Source organism: Zootoca vivipara, chromosome 1 (assembly GCF_963506605.1).
Source record: "Zootoca vivipara chromosome 1, rZooViv1.1, whole genome shotgun sequence".
Lineage (NCBI taxonomy): Eukaryota > Metazoa > Chordata > Lepidosauria > Squamata > Lacertidae > Zootoca > Zootoca vivipara.
The window spans coordinates 69,557,232-69,571,678 of NC_083276.1; the positions used below are offsets into that span (position 1 = coordinate 69,557,232).

Sequence of the window (14,447 nt, forward strand, 5' to 3'; positions counted from 1 at the left end):
GCAACTGGTGCTTCGGTGAGAGATGTGAATTCTGGCCCAATGCCAAAACTGAAAAATAAAGACAGGTGTACAGGAAAGAGTTGTGTGTTTTGGTTTTGTTTTATAGAAGGCTTTCAATCTTCACAATTCCTATTGGGCATGCATACTGAAATGAGGTCATTCAGCCCCTTGTCAGACACATACATACATACATACATACATACATACATACATACATACATACATACATACATAGGGATAGGGAGAGTATCAATGGTGAGAACTCAGACTAAATGCAGGAGACAGTCAACTCCAGTTTATGTATTGTGCTGCTGCTGCAGTTGCCCTGCATGAACAGCTGGGATATTGGCTGCATCCTCTCCCATCCTGTATGAAGCGACTGAGTGGAGCCAGAGCCAGTTTCTGTGGTTGCTGAGAAAGGCACACAACTGGGACACCAGTTGCTCTTTCTGGCCAGCTGAAGGGGCACTGGATGCAGCACTGCTAGACTTCTCTCCCTTTCTCTCTCTGCCCTTCATTGAGTAACCTGAACAGCAGAAGGCATGTACTGCATCAAGGGCTAAGCAAGAGAAAGGACAGGCAGCCGGAAAATTCTTTTTTCTTTCCCATGTAAATTCCCAACTCCAGAAGTATCTCATTTTCCACCAGCTAACTAAAAAGGTGTAGGTCTAATATAAAAATAAATAAAACAAAAAGAGAGAGCTGGGTTTGTCATTAATAAAAAATACTGCAGCCCTTTGATAATGGAGATTGTACAGTAAATTGGCACAAGTGGATAACAAAAACCAGGATGATTTCCAAATGTATTAAGCACTCTTGGCTGTGCAACATAACTTCTGAGTTTCCTTCCATCTTTGGGGCAGGGGACAGGAAGAGGAGGGAAGGCAAGACCTGTTGTAGACCTAATTGTTTAGTTAGTTGCCATCCCAGGAGGTAAGGTAAGGGACGCAGTGGCGTTGTGGTCTAAACCACTGCGCCTCTTGGGCTTGCCAATCCAAAAGTAGGTGGTTCGAATCCCGGCAACGGAGTGAGCTCCCATTGCTCTGTCCCAGCTTCTGCCAGCCTAGCAGTACAAAAGCATACCAGTGTTAGTAGATAAACAGGTACTGCTGCAGCGGGAAGGTAAACAGAGTTTCTGTGTGCTCCGGCTTCTGTCACGGTGTTCCATTGCACCAGAAGCGGTTTAGTCATAGAATCATAGAGTTGGAAGAGACCACGAGGGCCATCCAGTCCAACCCCCTGCCAAGCAGGAAACACCATCAAAGCATTCTTGACATATGCCTGTCAAGCCTCTGCTTAAAGACCTCCAAAGAAGGAGACTCCACCACACTCCTTGGTAGCAAATTCCACTGCTGAACAGCTCTTACTGTCAGGAAGTTCTTCCTAATGTTTAGGTGGAATCTTCTTTTTTGAAGTTTGAATCCATTGCTCCGTGTCCGCTTCTCTGGAGCAGCAGAAAACAATCTTTCTCCCTCCTACATATGACATCCTTTCGTATATTTGAACATGGCTATCATATCACCCCTTAACCTTCTCTTCTCCAGGCTAAACATACCCATCTCCCTAAGCCGTTCCTCATAAGGCATCGTTTCCAGGCCTTGGACCATTTTGGTTGCCCTCTTCTGGACACGTTCCAGCTTGTCAGTATCCTTCTTGAACTGTGGTGCCCAGAACTGGACACAGTACTCCAGGTGAGGTCTGACCAGAGCAGAATACAGTGGTACTATTACTTCCCTAGATCTAGATGCTATACTCCTATTGATGCAGCCCAGAATTGCATTGGCTTTTTTAGCTGCTGCATCACACTGCTGGCCACATGACCTGGAAAGCTGTCTGCGGACAAACACCGACTCCCTTGGCCTGAAGCGAGATGAGCGCTGCACCCCATAGTCATCTTTGACTGGATTCAACTGTTCGGGGGACCTTTTTTTTTTTTTACCTATCCCAGGAACACAAAACAGAGCCATCTTGTGGCAGTGCGTACCTAGCTGTTGATCCAAAGTGGTGAAGGAGTTTGGCTTCTTCCAGTTATCAATCTTTTCCAACTGAGGCCTGCATTCTCTAGTGAACAACCTTTCAGGTGTTGGAGGCCAGTGGTTGATGGCTACATTCCAACCACACAAGATTAGAGGTTCTCTCCCCCCTTCACATTCACACCCTTACATATAACCCAGGCAAGCAAAAGGTAATCTCAAAAATGACGATTCAGATTCTTCAGGAAGATTTGGGAAATGGGCCTTAGACTCATGCATTACTCCCCTCCCACTGGTGGTTGGAAGGGAACTACGAAAGCTATCTTCTGGCCCTAGGAGATAAATACCAATACAGGTGAGTGAAGGGACCACAAATAAGGTCTGGGAAGATCAAGGACTGAGTACATGAGCCTAAGATCTGTTCCTAATCCTCTTCAATGAAGATTCAAGACAAATAAGGGACGACAATGTCCAAGCCTACTCTGCTTGTACATGCACTACCTTGCCAATTCTCCCACAATTTACTAACATAGTGAAACGCTCATTAGCCAAGAGCGCTTGTGAAGTTGGTCCCAACTTATCTGGCTCCGGATAAGGTGATCTGTGCTTTTGGAAGGGTGGGAGAGGAACAAAGGACATAATTAACTCTGCACATGAAGAGGGCTGACTCCTCATCAGGACTTGTGTCTTGAAACTGCTTGTAAGTGGAAAGTTAAGAAACACCCTGGTTGATACAACTATTAAAAATTCTACCACCACAGAAAGATGACTGGTTTCACAATGGGGTTTCTCCTAAAACAAACTGAACAGAAGATTCCAATGTAATTGGCATGTGCATGTGTACCAAATACTTCCCCCTCCCAAGGAAAAATGAGTGGGGCTGGGGCTAAATCTAGTTCCTTACTCTTTCCCAAAGAGTTGATGGTGTGATTACAGGTTTTCTGCACAAGATTTATGAGTGTCGCAGAGGCTCCAAGTGAACTGGAAAGAACCCTTTATGCAACCTCTGCTTGTGGGCAATTTAAAAGTGTTCTACATTCAAGTTACATTTCAACAGCCATGAAGTATCTGCTTGCAACAACTGAACAGAGCACTGTTTTACACCAGGATGGGTTGTCATCTTTTAATCAGACAGCTCTTGAGCTATTTTAGCCTGAAAATGTGTAATTTTCTGTTTCAGAAACTGGTCTCTTATCCTCCCCAAACTTTGATCCAGTACTTAAAAGAAAATGGAAATAGACAGTGGGATTTCTTTTCCTCTTCCTATAAATGACTCTACCCAGTGGCATTTTCTAGAAAAAGAGGTGCCAGAGCTCACCATGAACTTCGTCCTTGTTCTCTTAGAATGGCAATGGCACCCATCTTAGAGGTGCCGGAACTGAGCTCCAGCTGGAAAAAAAAGTCCTGACTATATAGCCTATTTAATTCTAGCACCTGACAGTATGCAAGGGTATGTTTAATAACCTGCTTTATACTTTTGGTGAGGTGACAAAAACTGCAAATACAACCCAGTATTTAATGTCACGGAATAAGCCTGAATTATTTGGATACATTTTGCGCCATTCAAAGTTGAACATCATTCACAACTGAACAGTCATGTAAAGGTTTGTACAGTTTAATAGTCACATAATGGTCAGTCATTTGTAAAGGGTATGGTAGGCAATTTGAAAAACATGACAGTTTAACAGATACATCGGGCAGGCACATAATCGGCCACTGGTGTATACAACTGGAACAGAAAAGAGGTTCTACCGCAGTTCTGCAGATCTTGCATTAATTTTGTCAGTTAAAAGTGTACTGTGAGAATTAAATACTCATCTTTACATTTACACATTATGCCATGAAAGCATATTTGCTTACAAACATATAAAAATACTTGTTAACTAGTTTGATAAGAAAATAATGTATAAAAGTATATAGCAAAAACATTTAATCATCTGACAATGAAAAGAGAAAATTCATCTCAATTTTTTATCTTACATGAAAACAAAAAGAAGAAAAAAACAGCTACAGGTTTAGTTTTCTTGAATCCCTTACCTGGAAAATACAAAAGGAAGACACAATTTATTCCAAACCATGATGTAAAATCTTCTAAAACTGAAACAAATGCCCAAGTCCAGAGTGAGCACAGGTATTTGGCCACATAGTTGTAATAGTAATAAATCCTGTAGCTGTTACTGGAGCCATAAAATAAATACAGTAGACTGTTGACCACTGAAAAAGCTGCAGCATAAACAAGAGCTGAAACACACACAAAAATCTTTACTGACAATGAAATTCAGTGTATTGGCTTCCGTAAGGCAAGCTGAATTTTGAAGTCTAACCTAATTAAAGGGTAAAACCTCAAAATCCACTTTTTAAAAAAATACTCTACATTTTGATCAGAGGATTCCCTCTCAAGTGTGATTAATACGGATGTCACAAGTGGAAAAAATACCCATACCAGCAATGCTTAAGCTTGACTTCAATACCTTGTTTAATATTGTTTTGTTTCCTTTGTGAATAAAACTCCACAAGGTGCAAGCTTCTTGACACAAGAGGAGAAAGAAACCGGGAAGTATTAAAAGAAGCCTTAGTGTTTTGACATCTGCCCTGAGATGACTAAGATGTCTTCTAGACCGGGTCAGCCTTGTTCTTTTAGCCTAAGGCTACTTTGGTGACCATTTATACGACATGCACATATAAGGCTAGACAAAACACCAAGACACATAGAAAGGTAGGCAGAAAGGTAGAATTAATCTGGCAGTTGACAGCTTGGTTCAGAGGATTCTTAGAAGATGACACAATGACATCCTTTCTTGTCCTTTTCCTTCCTTGTTGGCTCTGGGGAAGGAGGGCATTCTTGCTCTTGAAATTTCCTGCAAATGAAGCAAAAAATGCCCATAGAAACAATACACTCCAGTCCAATGAAATTCCATATATAAAAGGGGCACTAACTTTGCTTTTCAACTGATCCTAGATTCCTCTGCTAGACAGCTGCACTGTCAATACAGACCACCATCCATTTCTCTTAATATACATAGGTCTGAAGATGGAAGCAGATTTCATCTTTTAGGAATATGTGTGATATTACTGCAGCAAGGCAACAAGTAGCTGAGGTATTCGAGGGAATAAAGAGACCCTTTTAGCTCCCAGACTGATGTGTTTTGTGGAGATCCGATCAGGTTTTGTGGAGCATTCACTGTTGGCAATACTTGAAATGTCTCATCCTAGCCTCTTCTCCCACAGCAGGGTGTCTTCTGCCAATGCTTGGTTGGAAAGGACTCCTGGAAGGAACAGCCTAGGTTGAAGGCTTCACCCCTTCAGCACAGCAACAGCTGTCCCATGGCATAGAAGTCCCTGGAGTATCCTAATATACACTGGGGTGGGTGCAGCTTGATTGTATAATGCTACTGATTGCTAGAACTCAAAACAGCAACATTGGCAACACATCCCAACAGGAGCATTAGGCATTACTGAATGAAAAATGTGCTCAAGTTAAAGTAATGGAGTCTGACGCGTGTAGCTTTTCAAGATATTTTACATTAAACAGCAAGTGTCCCTGATTATAACACTTGTCTTTTTGTTATTAAAGACAGGAAGCTTAAGATAGCGAAAGGCTTTCCATCTACCCTGAAAGACTATGAACAAGAGAAGTGCTCACTTTACACTTTCCTGGCAATGTCAGGCTAACAGAAAAACTACATGTCCTCTTTAAGAAGATTTTTAGAAGGTGAGCTGAACAGAGTGTTGTCCTGAAGGAAAAGGGCAGTACAAGAACGAGCTGAGTCAGTGCCCAGTGTCAAAGTTGCAGTTCCACAATATATCGTCTACCGTATAACAACACAGGGCTAAAGGTACCGTATTATATTGGACAATTCACGCTGGAACTCTTGGCAACATTAATGTTCCCCATTACATGATACTGTTAAATGATCCAGCCATACTGTGACAAGAGTGTCGAGGTGGATACATTTAAACAAGATGCACGGGAAATTGCTACACATCTGCCAAAAGAAAAAAGTGCCTCACATTAATTCTAGTTTTACAAAAAAAAATAGTAGTTTACGTTTTGTTACAGTATCCATGCACTTTCCATACACAGAAATATCAAAGGGAAGCTGTGTTTCTTTTCTTTCTTTCTTTTTTGTTAAAGTGCATTTCAATATATTTACAATACCTGGGCTTACCTTATAACTCTGACAAGCTCATGAAAAGCTTGGTCTACATTCAGTCGTATTTTTGCTGATGCTTCCATATATGTTACCTTCAGTTGCCGTGCTAGTTGTTGACCTTCCTCTTGCGTTACCTGTAAACAAGCCGAGATAGGATACACATTCAGCAATCTACCAATGCATTCCAATTGGCTGACTTACTTAATGAATACTCTCATCACCTACAGCAATTTTTGCATATTCCCGGCACTGCAGTCCTGTGCAAAGGCTTCTTCAACTCTGGTCTTTGTCAATATGTTATTTGACTACAAATGCTTTTTTTAAAATACAGAGCTCAAAGCTTTGTACTGTATGTTTAAAAATGTGAAGGCAAAGCCTAAGAGGGCTAAGAATCAAATTGTTTCCATATTCCAACTGAATGTAGAATTCACACACAGAATGTTCCAGTGACTGAGAAGATAACAAAAAAGGTGAGGAGCCCTGCTAAATCAGACGAATGGTCCATCTAGCCCAGCATCTTGCTTCTCCATAGCAGCCAACTAGCTGTTTTGAAAAACACCATTAGCAGGGCATGAAAATAATGGCTCTCTCCTGGGCTTTAGTCCCCAGCAGGTGGTGTTCAGTAGCATACAGCCTCTGAAGCTGTGGGTCATTTATAGGTCAATACTGAGGTCCAGCGCCAAGGGCCTTCTGGCAGTTCCCTCGCTGCGAGAAGCCAAGTTACAGGGAACCAGGCAGAGGGCCTTCTTGGTAGTGGCACCCGCTCTGTGGAAAGCCCTCCCACCAGATGTCAAAGAGAAAAACATCTACCAGACTTTTAGAAGACATCTGAAGGCAGCCCTGTTTAGGGAAGCTTTTAATGTTTAACAGACCATTGTATTTTAATATTTTGTTGGATGCCGCCCAGAGCAGCTGGGGAAACCCAGCCAGATGGGCGGGGTATAATAAATTATTATTATTATTAGTAGTAGTAGTAGTAGTAGTAGACAATGCATTGTGGAACTGAAACTTTAACACTGGGTCTAAATTGAGTTCTTGCTCCACTTCCTCCAATAACACCTTCAACTTGTGCAGCCCAAGTCACTATGCTAAAAAATTGGAATATTAATACTATTAGGAAAATTTGAACTATTGCATCCTGCAGTTACTGGATCCTACAGGGAAAGCAGTGCCTTTATTAGGCGACATTTCTCTGAGCACATAAATAAATGACCTCCCTCCTTCATGCTGGGGACATTTGTAACACACACGTCCCTCTTTAAGAAGGTAAGGAAGAGGGTGCACTATTCACTTAAAAAAGATTTCTTACCAACAGTTTCCCATAAGGTCCCAGGGAGGGTTAAAACAACAGAAAGTGTGCTTACAAAACTATTGCAATTAGAAAACATAATTCATAAAGTAAAAAAGGAAGGTATGGCAAACCACTCCACCTGAACCACATAAGTTACTATTCCAGTACTGCAGCTATGCTACACGTATTTCCCTAAATAAAATTTGCCTTGATATGCATTAATTTCAACATAATGTCATTGGTGGTATCCAACCAACTCATTGTGTTAGTGCAAGGGGAGGAGGTATGTTGCACAAGCAGAAATCCTTGCATTGACCAAACAAGTTAACTGAATGCCACTCGTTGTGTTCAGTCTATTCATTGTATGGCAGGATATATGCCAAAAGGGATTCAGCTACCTCAGAGCTAAGCACAGCACACAGACATTTGTTTAGGGTTCTGGAGTGGTACCTCGGTTTAAGTACACAATTGGTTCTGGAAGTCTGTACTTAACCTGAAGTGTACTTAACCTGACGCGAACTTTCCCATTGAAAGTAATGGAAAGTGGATTAATCCGTTCCTCACAGGTCTATGGAGTACTCAACCTGAAGCGTACTTAACCCGAAGTATGAGTGTAATTGGTTCTGGAAGTCCGTACCTAACCTGAAGCGTACTTAACCTGAAGCGAACTTTCCCATTGAAAGTAATGGAAAGTTGATTAATCCGTTCCAGACGGGTCCACAGAGTACTTAAACTGAAAGTACACAAACCGAGGCATACTTAAACTGAGGTATGACTGTAATCTTGATAATGTGCCAGCTCTCAAAGTACTTTTCAAGTTGCAGATAGTGCTTGAATACAATACCCGGTAGTTTGCAAGATCCAAACAGATTGGAAATAAGAATACATACTTGCTCATCAAAGTGACAACTTGACTTCTTGCATTCAGAATGGAAACCCCCCCCCCTTTTACTAGAGGTTACACTAGCTATTAAGAGATAGTCCTCCTGGGCACATTCTCATGGGATGAGTAACTGTTGGTATGGCAAGTGTTGTAAACATAATTGAAAAGAGACTCATGCCTTGATAATGATGTCATGGATCATTGTCTCATCCTCATACGATTTTGACCTGAATCATTCATATGGCAATTACTCAGGGAACAAGCTGAGTTAACATAGAAAGTGCCACATATAATCAGGAAGAACAGTTTCCTAAGCCACTTCCTAAGTATCAAGCCTCTTTATGGGAACATATATGTATCCACTACAGATGCCCTTATCTTAGCACCCATTCCTCCAAACAAGGACTGTCAGATCTCCTTTATAGCTGCTTGATGCTAAATGTCATTGACAAAAGGGATTTGTTCATCACCAGAGTGTCTCCTCCCAAAAAAAACCTACAGATCAGTCATATGGAAAGGGATAGTTCACAATAATGGTTTGGCCTACCAATTTCACGAGGGCATATCCTGTGGCCTAATCCAGCTGTCTGTGGAATTTATTGTCACAATCATCTTCTTGCTATTACTGGTATAAGAAAACTGCCTTATACCAAGTCAGACCACTTGTCTATCTAGCTCAGGATTGTCTAGACTAGAGATAGGCATATGGTTTCAACCAAATTCCACATGGCATCAACCTACTCCATTAATCTTATTTCATGCTGATGTCAAGGAGGGGAGAAATGGGAATAGCAGAAAGAGAAGGAGTGCCCTGACCGCATTTGGTTCCATCTCTGCCAACTTTTGGCTCTGATCCCACCAACTATTGCTGGCCTGGGTTTCATGGCCAATTATCCCAGAAGGAATGTGACTCTCAAGAGAGAGAGAATGTTCTACAATTCCATCCTGCCCTGTTTAATAGTGGCTTTCCAAGGTTTGAAACAGGAGTTTTTCCCCAGTGCAAAGGTGCCAAGGATTGAACTTGGGAACTTGCATGCAAAACCATGTGCTTTGCCACAGAGTTATGGAAGTTCCCCTCCAAAGGGGGGGATCCCTTTTTCAAACTCTGACTATTGCCAATAGGTTACCTGTCTCTGATGGTCCAGGTCTGCTTTGTTGCCAACTAGAATCATAGGGAATTCATCACGATCTTTTACTCGGAGAATCTGCCTTTGGAACTTATAGATTTCTTCAAAACTGGAATAATAATAAAAATAAATAAACAGCACCAGCATGCTAAGAATCCACAGCTTCACAGTTAAGGATTGCCTAAAGCCATCTTACAAGTATTTGCTGCAGAGATGAGATGCAAACTGAAGATAACACATACAGACCCACCAGCCCAGCAGGTATCCCAAGACCTTGTATTCACCCACTAGAGTTGTGTTACCTTACTTTAAAATGCCAACATGATTTTGAAAAACCCTTGAGTTCCACCCCCACCCCACCCCACCCCAAAAAATGATTTGATTTATCATGTGGCATGGGGACTGCTTTTCAAATAACACAAGTCTGCAATTCTCTTGGGCAGGCAGAACTCTGGATTCTGACCTTACAGTTAATTCAGGATGTTGCAAGCCACAACCCCATTTCAGTGTTATTCTAGCTCTGCCCCTACACAATCCAGGAATTGATGCAAGTTTTGCAGCAATTTTGCTTTTTGCCTTACCTTCCTCTATCTGTGACTGAGAAAACAAGCAGAAAGCCTTCTCCTGTCCGCATGTACTGTTCCCGCATAGCTCCAAACTCCTCTTGGCCTGCTGTATCTAGGACTAAGCAAATCAAGAAGCTAGTTAATTTTACAGGCTAGCGAGGTAGGTGTGTGAGAGAGAGGGGTGGGTGGGTGGGGGATGTGCCTTAAAGCAGCAGAGCTCAGGAAGGGGCAGATGTTGTTCCCATCCCATCCCTGCCCTTATAAATTAACCCTACACTCCTGCCTAGTGTTGGCAAGCCAGCAAGAATCAATTTAATATACAGATACCCACATCTGGTTTAGCCTTTATCTTCTATATTAAGAGGTACAAAACTGTACCACAAAAGAAAGGGAGAAAGGCTTGGCCTAGTAAATGGCTAGATCACAGTATTATTACAGTCTCTATACAAAGTTAAGGAAAATCAGTTTCAGTACCTGTATCAACAAGAGAGCAAACATACATTCTATAGGCCAGTGCAAATTCTGTAGTAGGTCAATCATCATCATCAACAACAACTTACTATCCAATCTTGCTGCCCTCTCATCTATCACACATTGTTTTGTGTAAGAATCTTCAATTGTTGGATCATAATCTGTAACAAAGTAGGACTGCAGAGAGAAAAGAAAAAACAGAGTTACTTTTAAGCCCATAGCACCCACAGCTTATAGTATACTTATGTATAGTTTCCATCTGCATAGAGAATGAATGCAACCTTCGCTGACGCCTGGCAAGTAGTTTCCATGGGACTGATATAGCCATAAACAATATGATTATATACCCACCCCCAGGGTGAGCAGCAAGGTTGTGAGAAAGAAATGGCTCCAGGATTACACTAATAACGGTGATACTATATAGATGTAACTGACAATGCAAAATTAATCTGGAATAATTTGTGGAGAACAAATTTCAGAGGGTTACATTCCAGAATGTTTGTATCACTGCTACCCAGGAATGGCTGAATTATAACCAGCCATGTGGGTTCCTATAAGCAGCAGTCTTGCTTCCCTAACAGTGCAGTGCAACTATGTGGGTTACATAAAGATGCTGAGCTTGGTTCCAAGCGCTACCACCACCCGTCTCTACACTTTTCACAACCAAAGTCCTGCATATCCAGGATTTGACTTGGAATTGTAGGTGAGCCAGCAGAAACCAAGTCCAGACTAAAGCAATGACTTTTAGCAGGCCCAGGGGACTAGAGAGCAAGAAAGGAAGATATGGACACACTGCCATGATTAGGTTCTTTGGCTGCTCAGGCTCTGAGTTCCAGGGAGCTCTTGGGTTCTGAAGTTTAGATACAGCAGTGACTACGATCACTTTGTTCAAATTCCAGTTTGGTGTTCTCTAGGTAAGACCAACACTCTCTTGCTGCCAGTAGCAAAGTTTTAAGTACTTGAAAATTTGGCGGCCTATCTGCTGGTGAGAACAAACTGAAGGGAAGCAATGACTCCTGCATTGGATTCACATTCATTTGTCAGGTGCTTTAAGACAGGGGTCAGTCCGCTGACCCTCAGCCCTTGTGGGGGGCCACACTATATTTTGAAAAAAATATATGAATGAATTCCTATGCCCCACAAATAACCCAGAGATGCATTTTAAATAAAAGAAGACATTGTATGCATGTAAAAACATGCTGATTCCTGGACCATCCGCGGGCCGGATTTAGAAGGCAATTGGGCCGCATCCGGCCCCTGGGCCTTAGTTTGGGAACCCCTGCTTTAAGACAACATAGCTTGCAGTCACCAACAAGCATTAAAAAGATAGAGCCCAAAAAGCCAGGAAAGCAACAGAGCCGAACACAAACCATCTCACCAACCACCACTGCTGAGTGTAAGCTGTGAGGTGGTGAGGTTATGCAGAGTGATAAGCAATGCAATCAGGGGCACAGACCCTAGTATATTAATCCCCCCTCTCTATATATATGAGAGATTACCGTAGTATTACTTTCTGATATTATAAATATTTGCATATTTAAGCAATTATGTAATGAAAGAAAATATTTGTATATTTAAGTTGTTTAGTGCATTTTTAAAATGGCAAACAACTGTTGTTAATGCCACATACATATGAATTATTATTATTATTAGAATTTATATACTGTCCTATACCCGGAGGTCTCAGGGAAGTTCACAAAATAAAAATATATAAAACCACAAAAATAAAAAGAACAACCCAATAACACCCCCACACACAATATGAAGACTTATACATGCCTACAGATCATCCTGTGTATGCATTTTGACAGATGATATGAATACTGGGTGCAATGTCTGCACATCTATGTGAAAGTAAGGTCCAGTCAGAGCCCAGCATCCAGCTTCTTAGAACTTCTGGCTCTCCAGAAAAGAAACCTCCTTACAGTCAGGGAATATGTATCCTAGAAATGAGCACAAGTACTGTGTTGTCTGTGCTTCAGGTGTGAAAGTGTCTAAGGCCAAAACTACCTCCAGTCAAGTAAGGGCAGTATAGCTTATGGTTCCCCTCTGAAAGAAGTCCAGTTGTTCTAAATTAAACTCAGAATGCAAGTTAGGGAGTAAAAAGCTTGCTTTGAATCAGGTGCTTTAAGATTGCTACACATACCAAGGAAACAAGTAACAGCCACCCTACAAGGAAGCCATCATACAAATACTTCTAAGGATGATCATATATGGAAGCACTCCCACCCCAGGAGGGAACACGACTTGACAGCTGTAAATGAAGGGAGGAAAAAGGCATTTCATCCAGATGAAAGAGAAGCAACAAACAGACCTGGCAAGAGCTCGCAGACAAAGGGTGGGAAGTGGGGAACGGTCAATGCAATCATGACAAAGATGGCAATGCAACAGTCCCTCTCTGACCAAAAGGGCTGTAACTATGAAGTCTTTCTATAGCTTCATATTCATGACTCCACAAGCTGTGAATGAGTCATTTAATCAAAATTGTTTGACTAAACCTGCCAGAACAGATGTTAGGATTATTCACAAAATTTAGTTCAAAGCTCAAGTTATTACACAGGGACTTTCCTGGTGTGGCTGTCTGTCAGTCGTTCCCTACCTCCCACTCTTCTTCTAATTCATGTAACATGAAGCCAACTATTTTGACAACCATTAAGGTCCTGGCTTCTTTGCTCATAGGTGAGCCCAGGAAGGTAACTTCTACAGAGTTTCAGCAAGATGCTGCAAGTTGTGGACATGCCTTCAAATAGAACAGCCTGATGCAGGTATAAAACAGCTACACAGGCTTGCCCTCAGCAGTCGTTAGTAGAACATAAGGCAACCGACACTCAAACATTTGGAGCCTTTGAAACTTTTGTACGCTTTTATGGCCAGTGGACAAAACAGAAACACTGGAGGTACTATAAAGTACTGGAGGAGCTGGAGGTGTACCACTAGCAGACCTTCCAAGCAACATCACAGAAGTTCAGCCTCAGCAACATGCTAACAAAATGATAGCTGAACTAGTCAGTTTTCTTAAAACTGAGAACTTTTTCCTCCTACCTCTTACCATCACTTTCAGCTGTTCTTGATAAGATTGATGTTAGTTCACCAAGTTCAGAATCTTTAAAGAACTTGGATACTTGGCTTTATTAACATTTTAATTCATTCTTCTGTTTCCTGCACTAAATGGAACATTCTTCCTGATGGTTTTCTTTCTCTCTTAGCTTTTCCACTCCGACTTCAATCCTGCTGCTTGCTATTTTTGACTGGTATTATTCCTTTGCACCATTTTCTTCACTGGATCCCCTGATTTTAGAAGTTATTGTACTTGCTTGAAATGTCTCCACAGTTTCCTCCTGTATATCTATCTGCTCTTTCCTTCCTATACGCTCCACCCTGAACTCTACAATTTTCAAGGTACCAATATTCTAACCCAACTTGCTATTGATCCCTTACCTGCGGTTTCCCACACACATACACAAACACACAGCTACTTTGGAATGCCCAGCGACATCCAATTTAGAATCTCTATAAGACATCTCATTGGCTTCTCAACCCTTAATGGATCCCCTTACCTCCCCGATATATTTTATTTTAACCTTCTCCAAAGTCAGGATTCAAGCCTCCTTGAAGAGGTGGGATATAAATACATTAAATAAATAGCTAGCTGTTATGGTACAAGCATACAAGCAGGGTCCATGCTATGTTTGCTTTTGTAAAGCACCTAGCAATTTTAGATGCGTTATAAAAACAGAGCCAAACCCCAAAATATAGGTTGCAATCTTGTAACCAGGTATGAACTGGCAAAAAGCAACCATCATCACTCTCTCAGCTTCGTATTTTTTTTTAACTTTCTGTATTCCCTCAAAGTGTGAAATGGCTTTCTGAACAAAAGCTCTCTTAGAATCTAGCTTTAGCCACTTGTTGACGAAAGCAGTAAGGTAGGCAAACAGACCTCTTTGGGGAGGAGGAGTAGTAGTTTGGATTTGATATCCCACTT

At 41.6% G+C, this 14,447-nt stretch overlaps 1 protein-coding gene across 1 annotated transcript in view; it reads right to left on the bottom strand.

The window, feature by feature from the left end:
* Nucleotides 1-1,715: 1,715 nt before the first annotated feature.
* The window catches only part of RRAS2 (RAS related 2), a 35,915-nt gene continuing 23,183 nt past the window's right edge, over nucleotides 1,716-14,447 (bottom strand). The window contains exons 2-6 of the mRNA XM_060275885.1: nucleotides 10,555-10,642; nucleotides 10,010-10,112; nucleotides 9,424-9,537; nucleotides 6,143-6,256; nucleotides 1,716-4,831 (exon numbers count right to left, since the gene is read on the bottom strand). Of these exons, the coding sequence (XP_060131868.1) occupies nucleotides 4,744-4,831; nucleotides 6,143-6,256; nucleotides 9,424-9,537; nucleotides 10,010-10,112; nucleotides 10,555-10,642 (507 nt within the window). The 3' untranslated portion in view covers nucleotides 1,716-4,743. The remainder of the gene's footprint in view (nucleotides 4,832-6,142; nucleotides 6,257-9,423; nucleotides 9,538-10,009; nucleotides 10,113-10,554; nucleotides 10,643-14,447) is intronic.